The 26,577-nt window shown below is 36.3% G+C and overlaps 1 protein-coding gene across 1 annotated transcript in view; it reads right to left on the bottom strand.

Annotated features, from left to right (window-relative positions):
* The window catches only part of GAS2 (growth arrest specific 2), a 125,685-nt gene extending 103,535 nt beyond the window's left edge, over positions 1-22,150 (bottom strand). The window contains exons 1-3 of the mRNA XM_027578907.2: positions 22,024-22,150; positions 15,467-15,631; positions 4,886-5,007 (exon numbers count right to left, since the gene is read on the bottom strand). Coding sequence (XP_027434708.1) covers positions 4,886-5,007; positions 15,467-15,611 — 267 coding nt within the window. The 5' untranslated portion in view covers positions 15,612-15,631; positions 22,024-22,150. The remainder of the gene's footprint in view (positions 1-4,885; positions 5,008-15,466; positions 15,632-22,023) is intronic.
* Between the last annotated feature and the right edge of the window lie 4,427 nt (positions 22,151-26,577).

Raw genomic sequence — 26,577 nt, 5'->3', positions numbered from 1 at the left:
TAGCATTCTACTAGGTAACAGAACTTCTTTTTTGTCTTTTCCCTTCATGTGCTTCAAAACTGATCTAACCACCCAGGGCTCTTTGAAGTCAAAGGAAGCTCTGAACCCAGGGAAACTCTGATGTCTGGGGCAGGGACTCTCAAGATAAATGAGACAAACAGAAAGGAATGTTAGGAGAAAAAGAGAGGTTGAACCCTTTGAATGTCATGCACCATGTTGATGCCCCAGTCGATGAGAGAATCTTGTACACAAATCAGCAAGTCATGACTGGTAGAAAAAGAACAGAGTAAATATACAATAACAGTTGAATTTTATCTGGACCAGAAAGTGAAAGTTCATACATCAATGAAACAATTATTCTGTCTTGATTGGAGATGCCAACTTTGAGTCAGATAACTAAGGGTCAAAAAGCATAAAATCTGACCTTGGATTTATTGCTTGTTTTAGTTTTCCCATCCCAATAGGTATTGAAAAGATCAGTTTTGGTTAGATTTTTGCCTTTTAAGGTCCTGAGCTCCAGGAATATTAACATTTGTAGTTAGAGTGAATTAATCACATTATGGTACATATAAACTAACCAAAATCAGATTATACATTAAACTGCTGCATGCTAGTCTTAAAAGCGTCTACCTAATCATTGCCTAATTCCTTGAAATTTCTGCAATGTTTCCATACAAAGTGGGAAAATACAAAGCCTAGGATTAACTACTGATAGCTAACAAACATAGAGAAGCTATTTTTTTTTAAGATTTTATTTATTTATTTATTTATTTATTTGAGAGAGAGAATGAGAGAGCACATGAGAGGGGGGAGGGGCAGAGGGAGAAGCAGACTCCCTGCTGAGCAGGGAGCCTGATGCGGGACTCGATCCTGGGACTCCAGGATCACGACCTGAGCCGAAGGCAGTTGCTTAACCAACTGAGCCACCCAGGTGTCCCGAGAGGCTATTTCCATTGATCTGTTGAAGCCTAGAAAGAATCATCCGATGGCATTTATTTTCATTCACAGTATTTTATCAAGCCATAATAGGATATGACTCATGGATTTATAACTAATATATTAAATTTGTAAACTGTCTAACATATTTATTAAATATACTTGTAAATATTAGGAGTTTTTAAGTCACTCTTAACATGGACATACTTCATACATACCAAGTATAGCTTCCTTGCTCAAATGTGTTTATACAGCTATAAAATCCCCAAATTAAAGATCAATCAGGAAAAGTAAAATATTGCTAAAGAATGAGCATGTGAGATTTAAGTGCTAGGAGAAAATTACAAAGGGCTTCCTCTGACATGACTTTAGGTAGGTGGGATCCAGTTTGTGGTTGATTCTCTTAAAAGTAATTCTGTTTTAACATCTCCCTAACTGTAACAGTTTCACTAATTCATCAAAGATATTGACCAACTTATCTGTCTTTTCCACTATTGTTTCTAGATTTTAAAATGCCAAGATGGAAAATAATTACACACTCAAGCAGACAATACTGTAGCTTACAGGTATTTATACACAATTTGAAAGCCTCCTTTTTTTCTATGGGAAATGTTTAATGTACACCTAACTACCAGGGTTTTAGCAAATTTATGTGTAAAGTTAGATTTAATAACAGCAAAATGCTGTACAATTTTATATAATGTCTGTTTTAGACAAAAGATGGATTGAAAAGAAAATTATACTGGACTTATGAAAATGCTCGTGTCAAACTTGGATGGATTGACAAAATTATATTTATGACCCATAATAGCTGTGAAATATTAGCCATTTGGCTTCTCATCTATTGAAAAATTTCTCATAAAATGTAAAAAAGAAAAACTAGCCTTCTTTGCATTTTTTCTCATATAGTAAGACACATGCTATTTTGATTTAAGCTGCATATTGTTGGAAGTAAGTTGTGAAATATACAAATTCTGCCAAGGACACAGAAGGTAATTCAGTCAAGAGTAATTGTGTCAATTTCTAACTCAGATTAAATTTGATTTTTTGAGCACTGAAAGTGAGGTCATAAAGAGTATTTTTAAATCTACACTTGTTCAATTACCACAGTTGAGTTTTTATACTAAAATATATTCATCATAATCAGAATAAATTTGAACTTTATATTTAATTAAACAAATGGCTTAGGGTCAAGGAAGTATTTCGAGTTTAATAAAACCTTGCTGCAGTTTTACTTACTTTGAAAGGAAAACTTAATTTGTTTCTTTTTATGTTTCATAGTTTTATTACAGAAATGATATTATTTGAAATGAATGTTTCAAAGGAAAAATAGCTATCAAAATCTTGATCCATAACTATTCTCAATATTACATATTATCATAGAGATTTAGGGCAAAGGTACACCTATTTTAATGTATCATGTTAGCTATGAACATTTACAAAGTACTTATCTTTTTCTTCTAGTTTCTTCCAGCAAATCAAAACTTCTCATCATTATCTCTTAACTCTTTCACATACAGAAGGGAAATAATATTTATCTAGAGTCTTTTTTTGTGCAATGCTTTCTGGAAAGTATATATGCATAATTATTACTCCTACTTTATGGGTACAGAAACTAAGGATAGACATGTCTAATTAGTAAATAACAAAACTGGAACCCAAGGAAAACATGCTCAAGACCAAAGCCTTTGAATTATAGGCTAATGCTTTGGGGTTTGGTTTACTCTTGATGGTCTTACAATTACAATTCTATTTAGAGAGCTGAGCTTCTGTGTTTTTGTTTTTGTTTTTGTTTTTTTAAGACTTTATTTATTTATTTGACAGAGAGAGAAAGAGAGAGAGAGAGCACAAGCAGGGGGAGGGCCAAGCAGAGGGAGAGGGAGAAACAGGCTTCCCACTGAGCAGAGAACCTGACGTGGGCCTCAATCCCAGGACCCTGGGATCATGACCTGAGCCAAAGGCAGACACTTACTGATTGAACCACCCAGGTGCCCCTCTGCTTCTGTTTTATAAAGCATAAGCTTGCAAAACAAAACCAGAAAACCTTACACTAGCCTTTGTAGAGTTGTTTGTTTTTTGTTACTTACGAAGGATTTAAGACCCTAACATTGAAGTAATGGTCACTCTTCCTAACAATAAGCAAATCAAATGGAAGTTTCAGGACCAATGCAATATTAACATAATGCTCTCCAATGAATCTGGGCCCAGCAATTTTTTCCCTTTTGTGAATTATTTCACAGTGAACCTTCTATAGAAATTGTGCTCCTATTAGGCATTGTTTTCTCCTTGGTAAGCTGAAGTAGAGGTCAGGTTCATTACAGTGGAAAGCACGGCAGGAGAGTTATTGGCTTCCTAACGGTCCTAACATTAAGTGTGACATGAGCGTGTTCACAATCTCTCCACGTCTATACTACCCGCAGTGAGCTAAAATGAGGTGCACCAGGCTCAGAAAGAGGATGTCCATATCAAAGTCTTGCCGTCACTTACTAGCCAGGGGATCTCACACAGACCACTTAGTCTGCATCTATCCAAAAGAGAAAAAAAAATATCAACACAGTGATTTCCAAATTTTGCTGCACATTAGAATCACCTGCAGAGCTCTGGAGACATCCCAATCCCCAGGCTGCATCCCATAGGGATTAAATCAGGATGTTCAGGTACGGGAGCCCAGTCTGAGTAAATTTTAAAGATACTCAAGTGATTCCAATGTGCAGCAAGGTTTGGGAGCCACTGAATTAACTAATACTTTCACAGAGCTGCTTTTAAGATGAAAAAAAAATAGAGAGACTTTGTATAATAGCATATAGTACTTTACAGAGTGATATGAAATATAACCCCCAAAGTAAGTACAGTGCTGTAAAAAAAAAATACATTATTTTAAGGAGCTTGATATTTGTTCAAATTTTAGTTCAGCAATCATAAAGAAACTATACACAAGTGATCAGTTTTACTGGATTTTTTTTTGCCAGAGTTACAGCCAATCTAACAATTCCTAAAATTTTCATTTCATTCATTTCAATTTCATTTTCATTTCATTTAAAGCTGTTTTCAACATTATTTTAACCTTATTTTTTCCTTACCTTTTTCCTTCTCTATTAAAAATTAAGAAAAGTGTCATCTATTTTGTTTCCTTCAAAAAGTATCAAGTACCATATTCTCATTATGTGCTTATAATAATCATAAAAGAATTATGTGGGGACACCTTCGTGGCTCAGTCAATGAAGTGTCCAATTCTTGATTCTGGCTCAGGTCATGATCCCAGTGTCGCGGGATTGAGCCCCAGGTTGGTCTCCATGCTCAGTGGGGAGTCCGTTTGAGATTCTCTCTCTCCCTCTCCATCTCCCCCTGTCCCCCTCCTAGCCCTAAGTGCGTGTGCACAGCATGCTCTCTCTATATATACATATCTCTCTCTCTCAAATAAATAAATAAATTTTAAAAAAGAATATGTGCAGAAAAGAAATCTGAGCAGTCAGAAAAAAAAATTTGTCTGAAGTGACTTAGTTCAATGCTACAACTTATTTAAAAAAATAAATCATACACTCTAGACATTTTGTTCTAATAATCCACCATAATGATCTATTTGGAAACAAAGACCTATTTAGTAAACATTTCTTGCCCAGATTTTTTTCACCTCCTGATGACATAAATCATTTCTGTGCTAAATTTGTAATCAATACATCAGATTCAACCAGTTTATACACAGTCCTTGTTTTGTATTAATACCATCAATTTCCATAACCTTCTAGTTAATTAGACTTACCAAAAAGATCATGTAATTTATGTAATTAGAGTTCAAATAACATGTTGCCTAATTAAAATGCACCCTCTGTTTTGTTACTAGACATATTAATATACCCAATGACAACAAAATACTAAAATTAAACTCTGTGATTAAGCAACTACAAATGTAATCCATCCCCTGAATGATTTTTGCCTGGGGGTCTTTTACCTTTGGAGGCTTGTTAGCATCCATGCCCTCTTTGAATTTCTCCTGCATAGTTTCTGCAAGTTGACAGAGCAAGGCACCATTATCCAATTTTTCCATAAAAGTTTCTGCTGTAATCTCCTTCCCTACAATAACAAAAAGAAGCATTATAAAAACACAATCATTCACCAACGCAAATGTGACATTGATGCCAACGTATTTGACACAGTTTTTATCACCAAAATTTCTATTCCAGCTGAGTTACATATACCTGGGATGGGAACTCAAGGAAAGAATGGTTTCTTTGGAATTTTATGTTTTCCCTTAGTGGCAAGAACCAAACATTTTACATTTTCATAACATAATTTCAACTGCATAAAAATTTTATTTCACATTAAAAGTGGCAAAATGATATCCTATGTGAGAGTCCCACCACTTGGCAATCAAGAGGAATAAAAACCAACCAGTCAATGAAACTCAAACTGTTTTATCAATGATTGTACAGTTTGACCTCTGAGATTCATTCAGTTGTCATCCTCAATAGCCCATTCAATTACTCTGGGCTGCAAGGCAAAGACAGAAAGCAGAATGGTCATTTTGTGTTTTGCTTATGTCTTTGATGACAAGAACACCAAAGCTCTCCTTTCTTTAATTTGAAATAGAGGCATGCTACATCAAAAATCAACCACCATTGGCAACTGTACTAGCATGGCCAATGCATAAACCACGTTTCTAAGTTCTATTGAATTTGTTTTCCTGATTAAGATAATGCAGGCAAAACCAATACAAGTGATAAACTCTGAAAGACTACCTCTCTAACCATTCTGTCTTCCTGCCACCATCTTTGAACTCTGGATTATCAGGTTCAGTCTCTGTTCTTCTCTCTTCTCAAAACCACTCAGCTTCTACTACTGCTCTTATAAACATTATTAACAGTTGTCTATCCCTGACATTTAACCATTTAAAGGTTGTCTTCTTTTTTATATTCTCTCAAAACATATTTTGTTCCTTTTTTCCTTTAATTTTGCAATGGCTTTATTGTGATATAATTCACATGCCTTACAATTCACCCATTTTAAGTGTATAATTCAGTGGCTTTTAGTACATTCAGAGTTGTGCAATCATCACCACAAACAATTTCAGGACATTTTTATCACCCCCCAAAAGAAACCCTCTACCTGTCACTCCTGATTCCTTCTTTCCCTCAGCCACTAATTTTTTTTTTAATTTTTAAAGATTTTATTTATTTATTTGACAGAGAGAGACAGTGAGAGCAGGAACACAAGCAAGGGGGAGTAGGAGAGGGAGAAGCAGGCTTCCCGCTGAGCAGGGAGCCCGATGCGGGACTCGATCCCAGGACCCCGGGATCATGACCTGAGCCGAAGGCAGACACTTAACAACTGAGCCACCCAGGCGCCCCTGCCACTAATTTTTTTCTTATATGCTCCTCAAATTCATTTCCCCCAAAGCTCTCTCCTTTTCCTGGTGCTCTAATTCTCTAAGTTTCAGCATATTTTATTTCCTGCTTTAATTTCCTATACCATATTAGTCACAAGTCCTGTAGATTCATGCTTCCTTCTGTTTCCCATACCATAATCATAATAAAAATTTTCATGATTTGATACCTAAACCGCTAGCGACAAAAACAGTGGCTATTCCCTGTCCTCAACTTCTCTCTCCAATATGTATCACACTCATTGCTAAAATTATTATTGCTAAACACCACATTCACTGGGTCATTATTCTTCTTCATTGCATAGTCCCTAGTCTTCTCTTCCACCCAAAATATGAAATATATCCACTTGAACATATCCAAAGGCTGACCCTTATGCCTCTAATCCACCTTTCTAATCTAACATCCTTATACTCTCCCTGACTCTTGGTCTGCACCCTGCCTTCACAGTTCCTCCAGCAAGACCTTCTCATTTCTACTATCAAGCCTTTCTTCCTGGCACGGCTTCTGCCTATGATGTTCTCTTCCCTTGTAACTGCCTGACCAAGTTCTAGCTTTCCTTTAATCCAAAATCCAGAAAGAGATTCTCCCAGTGCATACTGATCTCTTTTCTATATGGTCTCATTCAAAAGCATCACTTATTTTGGCAACTTATCAAACCTCTTCTATTGCTACTAATATGTTCTGTGTAAAGTTCATGTCTTCCTCAAACCTCTTGGGGCATGTTGTGTGTGTGTGTGCGTGTGTGTGTGTTCCTACAGATGTAAGCATGTTATTATCATAGTAGGCACCCAGAAAATATGTTCAGTGAACATGTAAATTAACAAATGAAGAAATAAACTGCTGGAAAACTTTGACAAAATGTTGGGTATTCTTTTTGTAAAAAGTAGTTAAGTTAAAGCAAAAAAGAAAGGAACACTTTAAAGTTTTATATGGAGATTCTCATAGAATTAGCTTTTAAGAAAAAAATGCATGCAGTTCAATTCCATGAACACTTAAATATAACCCAAATGGAACAATAGATAAACTACTGGCTTAAAGTTCAACTCACAATATATAATATATTTGGATTTCAAGAAACATCCGTTTGAAATTTTTTTTTTTTTTACCGTTTTGGGGGAAGGGCAAATAAAGGAAAGAAAATTACCTTTTTAAAAATGTTCTTTTTTCCCTACTGGATACTTTGCATTTTAGTCCCCAGTAAGCATAATGACTTCTGCAGGTGGTAAAACATGAGTAGCTCTAACTACTCACCACAGAGGTAGCCTATACAAAACTACTATTATTTCAGAATTGTATGCAGCTCAACTTAATTCAGGAATTAAAGTAATATTCTCAAGATACAAAAAGTGAGCACAACAAAATTTGTATTATGCATGCAGCATATTGGCCTGCATTTGCTAATAAGAAAGTTATTTTGGAAATAAGTATGAAAAGTAAATATTAGAAATATTTTCAAAACTGTCAATTAAATTTCAAGGTAAAGAAGATAAATTTTACTCCAAATTATTGAATGATTCCTTTATAAATTAGTTATAAGATTCTCTACATTTGAAAGAGGCCTTTAGGTATTCCTATTTCATTACATTCCATGGCAATTTAAAGATTCTATTCATAATGTTAAGTGACAAGATGATTACAATGAATTTAAAAGAACTTGTAAAGTATAAAAAGAAAAATGCCTTTCATTAAAAAGTTATTAGCAATTTACCAAAAGGTATGATTTTTACTTTTTATGCATTATACCTGAAAATTTTTAGTTATTCTGATTTTCATGAATACTTGAAGAAAGAATTTACATTAAACATCTGTATCTAATGAAAAAAATATTAGGTGTCAGCTTTCAATTCTGTATATTTTATAGCTCCAAAAGTTGGATTTTTTTTTCTTTTTTGCTAAAACAGACACAGTTACGTACTTTATAGTTGAAACATACTGCCTCAAATGAAGGAAAAATGCAAGATGGAGAAGTTTTTTTAAATCTTCATATGTAACATATTTTCCACCCAAAGAATCATAAAATACACATTTTAAACATACTTTGTAATTGTAAGAGATCAATATAATCTTTATATGGAATATTATCTCACTCTTATTATACTAATATCACCAAAAATTTTTAAAAAATCATCACATAAAGTTAGCTCAATTTAACCATGACAAGTCCATTAGAACAAGCTATATGAAGCACTAATTACAATTTCTCAAGTAAACATTATAAAAAGCTAAATACCTCTGTTAGGCAAAACCAGATCTTCTTTAATAAGAATTGTGTAGCTTTTTTGAGACATTAGATTATAAATACTAGATGCAGTAGGATTCTAGAATCATAGAATCACTTCTTCCCCAGCTCTGTCCTTCCATGTTATTGGTATGTTTAGGAAAAGATAGGGCAATGAATAGATACAATTAAATCATCTTGGAGTACCAACTGACCCACAATGGAGTATAAAGACTATTGACTTGAAGGTTAATCTAAAATAGCCTAGTCTAGGGGCGCCTGGGTGGCTCAGTTGGTTGAGCCTCTGACTCTTGATCTCAGCATAGGTCTTGATCTCAGGGTTGTGAGTTCAAGCCCTGTGTTGGACTCCACTCTGGGCATGGTGCCTACTTAAAAAAAATAGTCTAGAAGTAATATCTTTACTTCTTGAGTTCATAATTGTGGACTCTGATCTTCATACCACCAATTCAGTATGACTGACAGCTTGCCAATAGACAAAGATCAGGAAATTTGGTTAAAGACTGTGGTTAGTCACTTTCTCATAAAATGCTAGGGCATAATAATATGAAATAAAGATCTGCCTGAAATTTTTTGCCAAGTAACTAAATCAGCACACATGCTTATACACATCAGTACATTCCTCCCAGAAGTATGTGCTTGCCATAATTTCCATCATGATTAAGTATTAATCAGTAGTGTTTTAGACTGAAGCCACCTTTTTACCTTCTACTTTGCTGAGAAAAAAAGTTTTCCTTCCAGTAAGTTAGCAGTACTAAACTCGGGTTCCTAAAGATATGATAACATCTAATAATGGTATTTAACATTTGAGACTTAATTACATGCCAGGCACTTTACATGTATTCATGTTTTTAATCTCACCAATCTGTGAAGTGGGTGCTATTATTGTCTCCATTTTACAGATGATGAAACTGAGGTATTAGATTAAGTAATTTGCTTAAAGTTACTCAGTGAATCTGGATCTTTAACCCATGATATCTAGATTTATTCAGTGAATCTGGATCTTTAACCCATGATATCTAGGCTTAGAGTCTAATGCTCCCAGCCACTACGCTTGGCTACTTAAATATTTGCTGAATACACAAATAGCTATTTTCTATAATAAAGTATTCTCCCTAATTCTGTTGTCTTTTTCTTTGTAGAACTCCAACAAAGCCTTTCTGAAACAACAACAAACAAAAGCCACTTGGACCTGAAGATACTGTTGCTAAAGACTGAAGAGCAGTCCACTGTGTAGACTGGAGAATGGCTGAGAAAGTCATTCAGGATGTTCTGATGTGTGGCCTGATTCACTGCAGAAAACTGGTGTATATATCATCTCTAAAGCTGATGTAGACAGGACCCAATTCTACTGCAAACTCAAGTGTACCTCTTAATCCTCGTATATTTCTCTAATTGAAGAACTCAAAGCAACTCATGGGCTGTTTTAACTCAGATTATTCAGTGTTTTGAAGGCTGGGAGATAGGAAATGATTCATTATATCCAGAAGCCCTAGATCAACACCTGCTCCCTGCTGATTCAAAGTATCTACCCTGCATTTCTATCAAGAAAAGACAAAGCTGTTTCTGTTGGAAACGTTGGGTAAAAAAAATGAGGCATTATCATCTCTGAAAGGTGTCAACTTGTGAACATGAATTTGATTCTTTAAACTTTTGAACTAGCATAAGATACCACCTTTCCTAAGGAATTTTTATTGACTATATCAAGAATATAAGAACATTGCAGGATAATAATCTGGTAAAGGGCTTTAGGAAAAAAAAGAAAGGAAAGCTGTTCCAAGCTCATTAGACAGCAGTTGCATTTAACAGCGGCAACTCCAATAAATAGGTGCTTAGCTTGTTAATGCTGAAATATGATTAATTTTAGAAATGACTGAAATTTTTGAAATATTATTTATTGATCATATTAAGCATATCACAACTGCATTTTCTTTTCTGTGCATGTAGGAAAGTCAGACAAAGGGTAAATCACCATAGTATCAATTATTATGATGCATTTCTAAATTTAAGTGAAATCAATTGAACATAAAGTAATTTGTAATATATTTTATAATTTACTCAAAGTCCCGCATATATCCAAATACATATATACTTACAATCTAAAAATCTATAATCTTTAAAAACAATGTCAATTTCTTTGATGCTTAATAACTAAAAGCTTCTCTCAAAAATATATTGCCATATGGTTCATATAGTGTTAATAACCAAATAAAGGTAGACCATTATTTTCATTTTTTTTGTAGACCATTATTTTCAAATGATTAAAGAAATACAAGTGAAATAAACAATTTGAGAACATTTACATTAGTGCATTCATTTCAAAGTGAAGCCAACAACAATCTTCAATACTCCATCAGCAATCATGAAATTCATAAAATGTGCCTCATGTATTTGAATGATGGGCGATGCTATAATCTGGGACTGTTAATTTAATAACATGCTGCTTATTCAAAGTAACAATTAAATGTCTCCCCAAGATTTATTTGTGTAATCATTTGGTGCTCAAATATGTCCTAAGGACACAGTTAAATAATAAATGGGCAATAGCAAGTTCATGAACAAAAGTAACAAGACAGAAGACCAAAAATAAAGACAAAATGTATACATTTAATGTACAGCAGGGGACAATGGCCAGAGAAATGCTTTATAGGGAAGAATAAAGGGATCTTTGGAATTCATTTGCTGTCTTTTCTGAAAGTTGGTCATAAAATGCACCATGGTGCCAGCTATTAGAAAACATAGTTGAACTACAAAGACTATTTTCAACAACATTAGTAGATATTTCCAAGGATATGAGTAGTCAGTAAGCATTACATGATGATCTTCTCATGAATCAAATTGGTATGCTATCTCATAAACAAATCCCAACTCCCGTAACTATTTATTCATCTTAACTAGTTAATTTATCACAACATAGCTAGCATTTAATATTCTAATATATAAATTTTAATCTAAAAATTTTCCATTGTTGCTTTAATTCTATGCCTAAGAATGTAAAGTGGTATTTATTATTGTCACTGATTAAGTATATAGTACCTGAAAATTATGTATTATACCTCCATATATGGCATGAATGTGAATACCAGTCTATGAACCAATGAAATAATTTTTTCTCTATCAAACATTTTTATCTACCAAAAAAATCTGAATACATATTGAGTGTTCTTTACGAAACTACATCTTCTAGTTGACATTTTATATATAGGGCCAGATATACATGAATTTAGAAAACCATTAATACTCCTTTTGAAAAACATAAAAGGAAAAACAGTTATATTTCAATCAAGTATTACTAAAAAGAGACAGAAAGCCTTTCTACAAGTAAGTCCACATCATTATCTAACTAAAAACTTAAATTTAGTATGTAAATTTCTACCTATCTAAAAAATGCAGATGCTTTACATGGAGACATATCCACTTTGAAACTATTTTCAAAACATCTCTAGCTTTCAAAGAGATGAAAAATAAGACTTGAAAGAGAGCTACACAATGTAAATCTGCAAATATTTGAGGTGATAAAATGGTCAATAATAAATAATTTTAAAATTTACTTTAATGGTTCCATTTCCAAAATATGTGAATTCTAAATGTATCTATTATGTATAATAAAAATATCTTCTAACATAACCATACATATTTCCCCCCTCCTTATTATCACCATTCTAGTACATAGTGTATTTTCTTAACTCCAAATGTTTTACCACTTTAAAATAATCTCAAGTTATTGGTCTACCTTCTAAGTTACCATGAGGATATTCACTTGAAAGCTATTATCTATCTACTTTTATGAATTTAAGTCAATGCCAGGTTGTACTTTACTATATCTCAAAGATTCCTTTTCTGAGAAAAATTCACAAGCCATTTTTGTCACCAACTACTAGCATCAAAAAAATTCTTCTTCTTCTTTAAAAGAAAGATTATTCATTTATGTAAATTGCTTTCTCCTTGTTTATGCATATTGATGATCTCAAACTAGGTCTCAAGAGATGGATTTCTTGGAAACCTAGACTTTTGGAACTGGAAAGGACATTAGAGATCATCCACTCCAAGCCCTTCATTTTATGGTTGAGGACACTGAGCCCAGAAAAGATAGCTGAGTGACTTTGGGCAAATTTCCTACTGAGTGGCAGAGCCAGAATCAGAAGCCAGGTCTCCTGACACCAAGTTAGGAGCCAGGTCTCCTGACTTATGGTCCAAGGATCTTTCCATTACACACACACTGAATCTTTATTTTTGGGGATGTCTTGGCCTGCTTACCCTGATTAAACTGCTTTATAAATGATCATGTTCACCAAATGATGCCTTTGATGACATGTCATGGGATCTTGGAACATGCCTACACAATCAGGCTGTACTATAATCACAATCTTTCCCTGACTAGAACACCTCAATGGCTCCTCCTTGATCACACAATAAATTATAAAGCTCCTTAACACTGTCTTCAAGCAGTATGCAACCTAGCCCCAATAAATCACATGAAACTTTCCCCCTCTTGATCACTGCTATTGATGCCAGCCTTCATTCAGTTCTTCCAAGGTACCAAACTCCTTCCTGTCTCAGTGTATGCCATTCCTTCCACTCAGCCTCTTCTCCCATGCTTTGTCTGGCTAGCTATTAATTATTCTTCAGTTCTCAATTAAATATAAGATCTTTTAAAGGGGATTCCCCCACCCCAAGCCCTCTGATGTTTTACTCCATTCCCACTTCCTTCTTTTTACATTCTTATTGCAACCTATATCTTTTAGTGTTTAAAACAAGCCCAATTAATGAATTATTTATTCACTTATTTATTTAAAATACTTTTCTTTCAATCTATTCCAAGCCCTATAAGAACTGGTACTCATTCCCAATCACTATTCTACCCTCCAGTACTTAGCAGACTGTGTCTGAAATACAGTTAATTGCAATAGTTAGTATTTACTAGCTAGTTGATTATTATGTGCCAGGTCTTGTTCTAAAGCTGGGGATCTCATTCAAATTTCCAACAATCCTATGAAGTTGTTATTAGTAGTATACTTGTTTTTCAGATGACAACATTGAGGCACATTGCATTAAGACACTTGCCTAGTATAACAGAGCTGGTAGCTCGTGGAACTGAGAATTGAATTCAAGCATTCTAATTCCAGAGTCCATTTTTTAAACTAACATATTATGCCACACGCTCAAATATTTGTTTAATATACAAACTTATCCACAAAAATCAGATTAACAGTATCAGTGAACTATGTAAATGGAATAACAATGACAAGCATATAGTATTTACAATATGCCTAGCACTAAGTAGTATACCTATTGTAATCATTTAATCCAACAGCAACCCTGCAAAGGAGACACGACTATTATTAGCACTTTACCGGGGAGGAGATTGAGGCACAGACAAGGTGAGTAACTTGCCCAAGATCATATTGCTAGTAAGTGGCAGATCTGGGGTTCAAACACAACAGGGTCAAGTCTCTGCTCATAACTTCCGCCTGTGCCACCATACTTGAGATAGCCCATAGCTGAGGACAGCTCAAAGTTAATAATCAATTACTTATGTAACAATCATTAGTGAATCCCCGAGAAGCAAAAAAATAAAAAATAAAATAAAAAAGAGGGAAAGAGAAAGAAAAAATCCATCTGCTTAGACAAACTTGACTCATTGTATATGATGAAGATAAAAACTCCTCCTTTGTAGGGATGTCTAACTAAAAGGGGGGAGTCCCTTCCTTCTACTGGATATAGCGCCATAGCATAGTGAAGGGTCTTCCTGGGGATGCCTTCTGCATTTCTGCCCTTCCCCTGTGGCTGGGAGCCCTGGCTACACTACATAGAGGCGTCAAAATAGTGTACACACTGAGGAAAAAGGAGACATCTACCCTTCGGATGAAGGCTTAAAAAAAATGTAACAGCCACACAAAACCCCAGAGCCATGGTGAGCAAAAAGAACATTTTGCTAAAATATGTTAAAGTCTTGCCGAACCCTGTTAAAACCTTGCTAGGACTTTAGATAAACAGGGTGCTCCTCACTAAGCTCCTTAGTTCCATCAGCTAGAAAGTGGGGAGAAAAAAAATACTTGCCTTGAAGGATTCTTTAAATAAGAAAATAATGTTATTGAAATCCCTTCTGCAAATGATAAAGCACCATAAAATTCTATGTTTACTCAATATTCAAATCTTCTATCTCATATGTCTATAAGGGTCCTTCCCTCAGGTTTTCATTCTGTTCTCTGTGAAAAACTACTAGTGAAAACAGCACTGCTCTAGATGATGATCCTTTAAATGTATGATTCCATTTTGCACATGGTTGAAATTTTATCCTATGAATATGAGGGCACAATAGAAATGAAAAAAAAAAAAGAGGCAGCCTTAGCATGAGGTAGCATGTTTCTCAGAGACAACTTTTAGAAGAGTACTTAAAAACAAAAGCAAAATGAAAAGAAAAATTTCAGTTCAAGGTCGGATGACTCCAGTTAGCTCATTTAGACAAAGGATAGATGTTTTTGTACTAGAGCTTGGACATCAGCAGTTTCAGAAGGTGTGCTATGAAAGTAGGGCAAAGAAATCTAGTTTTGGAAGTCAGAATTTCACATTGTGGCCTGAGTACAATGTCAAAAGAACAGGTCAAAGTGGTCAGCTGCATGAAAGAAAAATCCAAAATCAATCAGATCAGCATATAGATGAAATAAGTGATTTGGTCACACATTTCCACCTTTCAGTGTGTGACACTGGAATTACTAAGCACAGTTCATGTGAGAGATATTGAGAAATTCATTCAAATTTTCCACACGTTTCAGGTTGCCCAGATGTAAAATCCAAATAATGAAATCATTCTTCCCAAGGAGCTGTCACATGCCTAGGTGAAGGACACGACATGAGGTGAAGGGAAAAAAACTGTTATCTTTGCTCCCCAAATGAGATCTTATAACCTTACCTAATAGATTGGTTAACCACAAGGCCAGATCTTCCTTCATCGGTAGCAAGTTAGCTTCATGTCTGCTCGCCAGCCATTGGCTATACTGATGCATATCCGAGAGGCCAGGTCCACTGCGTACCTTTGGGCTCAGAGCGGTGCACATTATTTATCCACTTGTAATCCCTGTTTTGGAAACAAAAGAACAGTTGCTTTTTACATAGACGTCTCTTGTTAAAATCTTTCTGCCAATGACATAGTAAGGAACCAGGTCCATGGACGCTTTGATAACAGGTCAGGTTATTAATTATTAAACCCCATGAGACACTATTTGCTTTTCCTGCATTGGGCCTATCCCTTTCGACCAACCACCTGTAGGAAACATCAGCCATCTAAGGTCAAATAGAAAAATCAAACACTAAGCTCCAAGCTCATGTAAAATATTATACTGGAAAAAGTCAGCTTGTAAGGCAAGAAATTCCACTTATTCAAAAGTAATAAAAAGGGCTTGATTAAAATTTTAGTGTCCAAATTGTAAACTCCCAGTGTTTTGGCTAATGTCTGAAACCATAGATTTCCACAGAATTTTAGTAGTGAGTGCGAGAAATGACATAATTTGCACGATTTACTGTAAACTTAGGACAACTATTCTTAAAACTATTACCTGTAAGATTAAGCAGAGCACTTGGTTCTTTGCATATGGGTAAACTATCATGGATTCACAGTTTAGAGAACTGGTGGGGAGACAGGAAAGGAGGTGCTTTCAAAGAGTACCTACTACACTTTTCTCAGAGTTAATGAAAAAAAAATAAGAGAGGATAAATGACTTAAACAAGATCATATACTAGATCATGGCAGAGTCAGGGTTGAACCTGGGTCTTCACACTATTCTTTCCAGAATGATACATCTTACAAAATAGATTCATCAAGAACCCATATTACAACACGAGAATTATACACAATCCTAGTAACTACTGCCATAGGGTTTTCTTTTATCTTACTTTTGTCTTCCCACTTTATATATTTTACAGACTAGTTTTGCTTGCAATCATCTTTAGAGTAGAAGTAGTGAAATGTCTTAGGTCTATAAAATAAAAGATGATTTCATTAACCCAACCACCTTATGAGTGGCACAGCCCCCTGCCTGGGTTGTAGAAAGGATGTTTGAATATATACTTGGCCTTGAATGTAGCACTTTGCATGCATCATTTATAGGACCTAAGACTACAGAAGTAATATTGAAGTAGCTAAGGTAAACAAACTCATCAGTTTAACAATGTGTAGGACTCTATTCTGTATATAAATAGTGCATATGAAATAACCACGTGTGGTATGACTAATGAAAATGAAAATATTTGCAGCTGGAAAGAAGTATGATAGGATATAATGAGGTTTTCAGCTACATTTCAATATTTATGGTATTTTAAATTTACCAATATAAGTTGTATACACTTCTGACAGTTTTATTCTTTACATAATATTCCTTTCTACTTATTAAACTCTAATTCTCTTAGCATAGCTTAATTTTTTGCCTTTTAAGACTGCTTTTGGAAAAAAAAAAGACAACATTGGTGTTCAGAAAATTGCAAAATGTGACTGTCTCCCAAACATTTTGGTGTAATATTGGAAAAGACTGGTAACATGAGTCAACACCTAAAAAGCGTCATAAATGTATAATTTAAAAACATAGGCAATTTCATTTCCAAAGCAATTATGCTTTGAAATAACTTTTTGCAAAAAAATTACCAAAAATTATTTTTGAAAACATTTTTATAAATCTCTATATATCTAATTATCTAAAGTGAACCAGTGCAAATGTGAAAGATTTTTAATACATTTTGTCATATTTTACTAAATTATCATTACAGAAGCCAGAATATCATCATTGCCTATTTTTTTGCAGTTAATTATATATTCAGATAATGTCCTGAAGCTTTCTCCAAACCCTACGATTAAATACCAGAAATCTAAAATTTTGCTCCAGTTCTTTTAAAAATAGGTCCAGTCCCAGGAAAACAAGACATCTCCCTGTGGCTGGTTAGGATTCCTATAGGCTAGCTAGCCTCAGAAACAAACATTTAAGTAATAATACATTTAAGCACATGATTCATACATTTAAATAACTAATTGAAATCTTAAAAGGGTTACCTCTAAAATGCCTTTCTTCTCAAGACACAATCTCTCCCACTACTTTCCTGAAAGTGAGATGTGGTAGTTCAGTAACTTTACCTACATCCTATTATGTGCTCTGCAAACTTTCATTTAAGCACCAGAATCCTATTTTGCTCTGTAAAAACAAGAAGACACCTCAGATTCTTAAGCTCATTGTCCAGCAAAGAATTCATCAAGGGATAGTTTACAGTAAGCCTAATGGCATGTAACAGTTTCAATGAGCCAGAAGGACACAATCCTTCCCCTCAATCCTTCCAAACAGTGAAGTTTTTCTTTTCCTTGACAGTGGCACATTTATTTCTCATGTAGTCTGTCCTGTATTTTGCCAGAAATGTAATTCAAGCTATCTTTTAATATTTATAGATGATCAGTAAGTAAAAACAATAAGAGTAATTAAACAATTTTTGTTATGCTGCTTTGGATATAATCAAAATTATATACAAAGGGGGAAAAAAACGATAAGATTATATTTCCCCAGGAAGCCAAAGTGGGAGAAAGAAGTTTTAGTGGGTAATTAGCAGGTGATAGAAGTAAACAATTAAATATATGCCAAATATGTGGACACCTAAAGTCACTGTCATAGATAGGGACTCTTATGTTTACATGCCTTGGGAAAAAAAAGATCGGGATTTCAAACCAAGTTCTCCTGATCCATTTTTCATATTTCAAATCACCATCAAATCTAGCATGACTTTGTGGTTTAGCTGAAAGTCACTACACGGAAGTCTTCGATTTAAACATGGCAGAGACATGAATAGGAAACACAGAAATGAATCCAGCTAGGATCAAAATTTGGAGTGTGGAAGAATTATCCCATGGTGAAGTAGTTTCTAATTGAAGTGATTAAATTGGTATGAATAACAATCAAATAAATTTATATTACTCAGATAAAAAGATCCCTACGGGATTGTACCCTTTTTAGAATTTTCAACTTTAACCAACTGGATGAGTTGAGTTAGATCACAAAGAACACATTACAACAAAAAGATAATTTCTGATCCTTTGAATTATTCAAGTTTTCAAAAACCAAAAGAGATGCCAAGGAGTAGCTTTTAAAGAGGGGAAATAAAATGATTAAGGATCCATTAGATTTGAAAAAAAGTTAGGTTTGGGGGAAAGAAAAACATTTTATATAATATATCTAAACACTGAAAAATGTTACCATGAAAATTCAGATAATCTAAATATTTTAAAAGCTTGATAAGTGACTTTGGTAAGTACTAAGCAAAGCCAATTGCTTTAGAAACAGAAGGACTCAAATGCTTCTATGACTCTCTGAACTATGGCTTCTCCAAGCTGTATGGGTCTATCTAAAAATGAATAACTCAACCCTCAGGATTTGGAATTCAGAAAAATAGAACTTAAAGGGAAAAACATGCAGAAATTTAATACAGAATTCTTCAAAGAATGTGTGTGTGTATTATTTTTTCTTTCTTTCCATAGTAGAACTGATTCTGGAATAACCATTATGACTATGATGAGACTGAACTAGCCCAGGGGAAGAAGAAAAAATTAATGACTCCATAAGTAAAATATCACATGTTTAAAGACTGTTTAGTCTGTTGCTCCAGAATCCCAGTTGAAAACATCATAGTTTTGAATCTGAAAAAAAAGTATGCTTTCATGCCCCCTAGAGGTGTGCTTTATGACCAAGATGGTTTCCAGTCTATCTCTAGACTTTGCTGACATGTATTGCATAGAAAATAAATTGGAAAGAAAGAAAAATAAGGGAAAATTATAAACATTATATCACTACTGTCTGCTATGAGATCCACTAAGAAGCTTGATTAGTGGATAGAATATTAGATTGGGAATCAGAAGTGCTGGGGTCAAATACTGACTCCACTGTCTAGCTATTTAATAGCTGTTTTGTTCCAGTTGGATGACTTTCTCTTTGTACTGGAGTTTTTCAGTGTGTACAATGGAGGCAAATACCTCAAATATAATTCGAAGATTAAATATTTGTGTCAGTTTTTGGTATATATTTTATATCCAATAAATACTAGCTAAACCTTAATCATCCTCATAGAAAATGTGCCAAAATAAAACTCCTACTGACATATTTTAAAAACAAAAACAGTTCTGTAACAAAATAGAAATATTTTATAGAACTATAAATCACTAAAAAAAGTCAAAAAGGGAGAAATGAAAACAAAATATTGATGAAATAAAACCATAAAAAAGGGAAAATCCAAAGTTTTCTTCATATTGACAGGTGATGAATGAAATGTTAAGCTCTAAAATGAGTTTATATGTGTTTTTAAAAGCAAAGTTTGGTAACAAATTATACCTCATGTTTGACACCAGTCAAAAATAGGGGAACCCTATACCTTCAAAAATAAATGAGAAAGGATGTCACGACACTCCCCCCCCAACTAACGTGCGCGCGCGCGCGCACACACACACACGTGCAGACTCCATAATGGTAACCTTTTAAAACAGAGTGCTAATGAACCCACAGTCAAGGGATCCATCCCTAAAGGCCAACTTTGTTCTGATCTGTAGCATTGACCTCACCTCTATTCAATTTTGTGTGTTATGAGCGTGAAACAATGAAGAAACAAAATTTATAGGCCAATAACACCATTTAAAAAAAATTAAACTAACGAAAAACATCCCAAGCCAAACACCCTTTCAAATTTTGGAAGGAGAAAATGCTATCTTTCAACTGAGATTCAAAGAACTAATAACCAAGGACCACTCTAGATGGCTCTTCATTCTGAGTTCTTTCCTTCTATGTGATTCATTTTGGCTAACCAATAACATCTCTACAAAGCTACATATTCTCAACCAATGCCATGAATACCAAATCTTAACCTAAGGACCTAATTAGAAAATAAAAGTCTAAAATTTAATCAGAAAGATTATTCTAGATCTTAGAAGTGGACCCACACTCTGGTTAAGAGGCACAATTTGTCCACAAATTTTAAAAAAGCACCAAGACTAAAGGCAAAATGACACTCATTATCGATTTTTCTCATTATGTAATAAAATCTTTAAACCCAAATGAACCTTAGAAGATGTAGCAGTCAAATTCCTGGTTTTTAATTAGAGACTAGAGGCCTAAAATATTTTGCCCAAAGTAACAAGGTTATTAGTCAGAGTCATTAAAAATATCCTACTCAGCTCTCCTGGCGTCCAATTTCGAGTAATGCTAAGTTTTTTGGTTTTTTTCCAGGAAATCTCTTTCTCTTCTTGCAGCCCCATGATGATTTGTCTTGAACTAAATGATAGTATACATGTAATAATTCCTTCTCAAATCATGACCAACAAATTAACACTAAGTGGAGATTGATTCTTATATTTTCATGGCATTTGAAATTTTTTCAAGTTTTTAAAAATCCTACTAATCCATTCTTCCAAAGAATTTAGCACTGGTTTTTGGACCCCTCCAGATTAACTTGAAACATAATTTGAATAGAAAACCATCTGAAAGTCATTAATCAATTAGACTATTTAAGTGCTTACCTCAAAATTTCATCTAAGTTGATTAAGTCAACTTTAATTCATGAGAACATTTTGGGGGTTTTGATGTTGTTTGTGATACAAAGACTTCTGTTTTACTAACTATAAGGCAGTTAAGAGCTAGCAGAGTTCTACATTGTATTGAATATATGTGTGTGTGTATGTATATATATATATATATATACACATATATATATTGCGTATAGTCTCATATAAAGGGAGAACAGTAGTAAAAACTCAATTGACCCTGAAAACATTTAGGACAGAAAAACTACACAAGCATTACCCATTTTGACAAGAGGTATTTTCTACCTTATCTCCAGTTCTTTTCTCTAGTCTGAAAACACTGAGTGGAAAATCTTGATTGCTGCTTGGAAGAAATGAAAAGAAATAGTGGGTTCCTGTTTGTGCCTCTATATCAAAACCACAAAAATACCAAAAGAGCCTTAACATCAGTTGCAGTTTTAACAAAACTCGGCAAAGAAATTGTGAGAGCCTCATTGTTTTCAACCAAGGTAACTTTGGCCTTTCAAAGGCTCCAAAAGTTTGTAATACAGACTTGCAGCCTTGAATCAAAATTCTAAAATTACACATAACGTACTTGTGATTAATATAAGACCTGACATTTCACCATACCTGCAAGTTGAAGCTTTAGCTAAGATTTCTTACCAAGATTCTAGAAAACTTAGTGTCAATCGCATGACCTTTTGTACCAGGTGAAAGAAATGTGCTGTGTGACTGTATCTCCCAGTAAAACACAGTCCACATCACAGAAGTAGGGTATTTAGCACTAAAGTGAAGAAATAAGCCCAAAGTTTAGTTAGCACACACGCTGAAATTCAAGCTACCTTTCCGATCCAGCGCCCATTCAGGGAGCCATGTGTGAAGGCTGCAATGTGCATTGCAAAAGCTGTCCCACGCCTCAGACATCTGTCCCTTACCTTCTCTTAGGCGGTCAGAACCAGGACGCCCATGTTGGAGAAGGCCACCAGAGCCACCACCTCCTCCTCCTCAGTTAGGGGGGGAGCATTCCTGGAGAAGGAGCCCATTGATCGATTTCAAAGGCTGGGCAAACTAGACCCCAGCTGCAGCTAATCAGCGTCCCCTCGGCTAAGAGGTTGGGGGAAGGAAGCAATGAGCCACAGGGCTCGTTCCCAGCCTTGCGGCTGTGAATCTCAGCGTTAGGTGAGGGGGAAAGGTGGACTTTTCCTGCCTGGCTGGCACATCCGACCTGTCTGAGCCTTTATTTTAGCACTAGGAGGCCAAATGGGTGTTCCTGTGCACATGCAGATCTCATTTCCCCCACAAAAGATCTCCTGTACACAACTGATTTAGCTTTGTGGGAGAGGGTACTTGGAGAGAGGGAGGAGTTTACAAGAGGGACGGTAAAGTTTTGCAAACTCTTCACTAGAAGTGGATGAAAGTGAAGGAGGGTGAGGGAATGAAGGTGAAGAAGGTGGGAAAGTAAAGGCTTTGATTTCCGAAAAGGTTAACTGGAGGGAAGTACTGCACAACCCACCCCCACCCCAGTTGTCCTGGAATGTCGAAAACAGAATCTGTTAACGCCTGCTTTTGCTCCCTCTCTAGTCAAGACCGTAGAAACTTCGGATGTCTGGGCTAACTTAATGGCAATTTACCTTCCTGGGCTGATAGGATTTAATTTTGCCGGAATACCTAATGCCTCCAAAGCAAAATTGGCTCCCCTGCTGCTCCCCAAACAATTTAGGATTCCAAAACCCTGCTCTCTGGATGAAAAGAGCACTACTGCTCTGCAAAAATCTTCTCAAACGGGGTTGATTCATAGGCTAGCGTTTGTTTATTCACGTTTTTTTTTTTTTAAAAAAAAGCCCAACTCTGTGAAACTCATCAGTCGGAAACAGGGAGTATCTCCCCAAATCGTTAAGTGTCGTGTTCTTTCCTGCCATCCCGGCCTCCTCCACTCTAGTAAAACACTCAGGATCCATCCAGGCAGACTGCCCTCGCTCCGCTCCCCTCTCCCCAGCAACCGCCCGCGCTGAGCATGCATCACAGAGACCCCGGCGCACGAATGCACAAGTGTGCGTTTAGAATCCATGTGCTAATGAGAAGTCCTCACGTCAGTCCCTGGTTGGCTGAGCCGCCCCAAAGGGCTCTCTGTGCGGCAGTCATCTGGGCCGTTCCACAATAGGGATGAGGGACACATGGTTGTGTCCAGGGAATCCCAGTCACGCACTGCAGTGCCTACCCACTGAGAGCCAAAGCCCGTCCAGCGGTCCGCGGCTCCTCGCGCGTCCCAGCCGCGCCCCCGAGGTCACCGCACGGAGCGCCCCTCCCCCGCCGCCCCCCGCGCACCCGCAGGCAGGGCTCCCGCAGTCCCGCTGCGGAGCGCGCGCGGCGGCTGCGGCGGCGCCGGCTGAAACCCGGCCGGCCCGCCTCGCTCACCCGGCGTCCGGAGCTGGCTGCTGGCGGCTCTCAGAGGCGCCGGGGCTCCCGGCTCCGCTCGCGCAGCGTCTCGGGGTCGGCCCCCTCCCGGCGCAGGTCCTGCAGCAGCCGCGCTCCGCACCCCGGCAGCTCGGCAGCAGCTACAGCCGCACTACCCCTCTTCATACTTCTCTGATGGCTCCTCTCGGTGCTGTTTGGGAAAACGATTTTAACCCCCTGCCAGAAACAGATTTCCTACATTTCATCAGTCCACATAGACCGAGCGGAAGTAAAATGCTTACTTTTTCTGGTGGACGGCAAACGCAATTGACACTGATTTACCCTTCAAATGGGGAGAGATTGTATTACAAGCCCTTGGCAACAATTCCCAGGTTGGGGCCAAGCTCCAGCCCCTTGTCCCCCAAACTCTAACTTAAGAGAGAAAGGGCGGGGGTGCAGTGGGGAGGGGATATTTAACTCCAGGGTTTTTAACAGAGTCAATGGCTTTAGCACAATATTAAAATTGGATATTGGAAAAGTTTTGCTCTCCTGGCCGGTGATTTTGCAGACTCAGAGGCATGAGCTTTCCAGTAACTTCGGCCGCTCTTCGTTCCAAATTGAACAATTTGATTTCTTACAATTCTTTTTAAACGTCAGGGGTTTCGAATAGGCAGCACTCACGGCTGTTTTCGCTTTACAAAAGGAAATAAAATTCCACCCTTCTCTCAACTAAAGCTCAGCTTTATGTTGAGTGTCATGGACAATTTTCTCCAACTGTTGTTTATTAGTACGTGTGTTCTGAGATGAAAAGTCTTCCCATGAAGTGGACAGATGTTCAAGTGTCTGCTTCACCTCTACTACACATGTGACCCTTGCCGAGTGTCCTAATAGCGGCAGGTTACCACTTTCCGCGGAGTGGACATGAAAATTAAAACACTTTTGTGTTGTGATTTTGTTTACATGTTCAGTTGCCTGTGCGTCTCCATCCAATGCATAGGATTGCACTGACACAGGTATTCTGATTCTCTCTTGGACACCATTTTTTTTTATATGGTAAGCAACGTACCCTACCCATCCCCGCAAAAGAGAAACTACCTGTAGATCCACATAGCTAAGTGATGTGGAAAATTTTAGATATAATTGAAAAAAAAAGACATTTTGCTTGTATTATGCTTTCATCTGGAAGTGGTTGCTCTAAAACATCTAGAAACTCCCATCAGTTATTTGCTTGTAGTAGCAGTACAAATAATGAAGGGAGAAAGCTTGAAAAATTTGGTGGCATGGAACTCCAAGGTTTTTATTTTAGTTCGGTTTGATGTTGCAGCTGTCAGCTCCATAGTCCTCCTTGGCTTCCCACAAGACAGTGAAAAGAGCCATTCCTCATTTTTAAAGAGAAATAGCATCATAAAAAGCCTGTATTATCAGCCACACGTAAATAACGGCAACAAAACACAAAGAGCAGGTTACTGATTAATTTGAGTAAATGACACTGAGTAATAAAATTTCTCAGAATTTAACCAGATCTGAGTATTCCAAGAGCCCCAATAAAGTATCTTGAGTTTCTGAGTCTGTGCCATTTAGGTAAAAGGCCAAACATCCTTGATAATTTTTCATGATCAAAATATCATCGGCCAATAGATGTTAATTTAAGTATCATTGGGGTATATAAGAGTTCAAAGAATCTAACATCATGAATTTTGAAATTCATATTTCATATTCATGAAATATACTATTGCTCCACAGATATAAATATTCTTGTCACATTGTTCAATATTGATAATATAAAAAGCAAAGTGCAAGGCAATATTTTTGTTGATTTAGGAGCAATGCTCAACCCGGTGTAGGAAAATAAGGAAGCTTAGAGAAGCACTGGGAAAGCACAGCCATGTAAATTACTCCCTCCGAGGCCCTTCCCTCCAGGTATTTTTAGTTTTAGTATCTGCATTATAGCAGATCCTCTGTCCTTTTAACTAGAGCCACAAGGAAGCAGCGCCTGGGTAACTCAGTAGGTTAACCACTGAGCCCTGTGTAGGGATCTGCACTCAGTGTGGAGTCTGCTTGAGATTCTCTTTCTCCCTCTGCCTCGGTCCCTCCCCCCACTCCCTCTCTCTCTCTAAGAATAAATAAATAAAATATTAAAGAAAAGAGAAATAATACAAAAGATTTCTGAAGAGGCATAAAAATGTTTTCATTTAACATTTTTTCAGCATTCGTAACAACTCCTGTTTGATTTTTATTTTGTGATTTTCAAAATAAAATATTTTCAAAATAAAATAATTATGTATTCCAATTGGCCATTGATACATTTGTCAGACACTGTTTGTCCAAGAATTTTCTTGCCTTGGTCTCAACCTAAACATGGTCATCTTAGAAAACCATGGCCCAATAGACTCAACCATAACATACTCTCCCGTGTGAAGGTGAAGCAAACAAATGCCTCACCTAACGAGGTAAAAAAAAAAAAAAAAAAAAAAATGCCTAAATACGTTCTTGAAGCTTGGCAGCAGAAAGAAGAAAAGCCAGATTTAGAGAAAACATAGTTTAGTTTTCCTTTTTAAGTTATCACAGCTTCGAGGATTCTCATATTGAAAGTTTGGGGGTTAATATGTGTTTCGGGCATTCTAAACCTTCAATATTGTCTTGTATATGAACTGGACCTTTTTCTTAAAATATATAGAGAGAGAGAGAGAGAAAATGAGCAATAGAATTCTTTATTTTTTCCTCATCTATAGGTTAGCCTCTCCTCCCCCCCTTTCCCCTCCCTCTTTCCTCCCTCTTCTCTCTCCCTCGCAGAAATAATACTTATTCTGAAAAGTGGGGCAAACCTTCACTGCATGATGGGGATCAGACGGCGTGTTGAAAGACATTAAATCATGTGGAAAGAGACAGTGGGTAAGATAAATTTGCAAAGGGGACCAAGTCATTCTTATATTCCTAAATAAGTGCAAACAGGCACTTAAAGATGGCACGTGATAGCTGGAGAGGCAGGTGAGAGTGATGATACAGAAAGCAGCCTGAAGACATGCAGGGGTGCTGCAGAACCACATGAAGCAATGGGCTCAGTGGAAGCACTTACATTTTACCAAAATACTTTA

This window comes from Zalophus californianus, chromosome 11 (assembly GCF_009762305.2).
Source record: "Zalophus californianus isolate mZalCal1 chromosome 11, mZalCal1.pri.v2, whole genome shotgun sequence".
Taxonomy (NCBI): domain Eukaryota; kingdom Metazoa; phylum Chordata; class Mammalia; order Carnivora; family Otariidae; genus Zalophus; species Zalophus californianus.
This window is presented reverse-complemented; position numbering and strand designations above follow the sequence as displayed.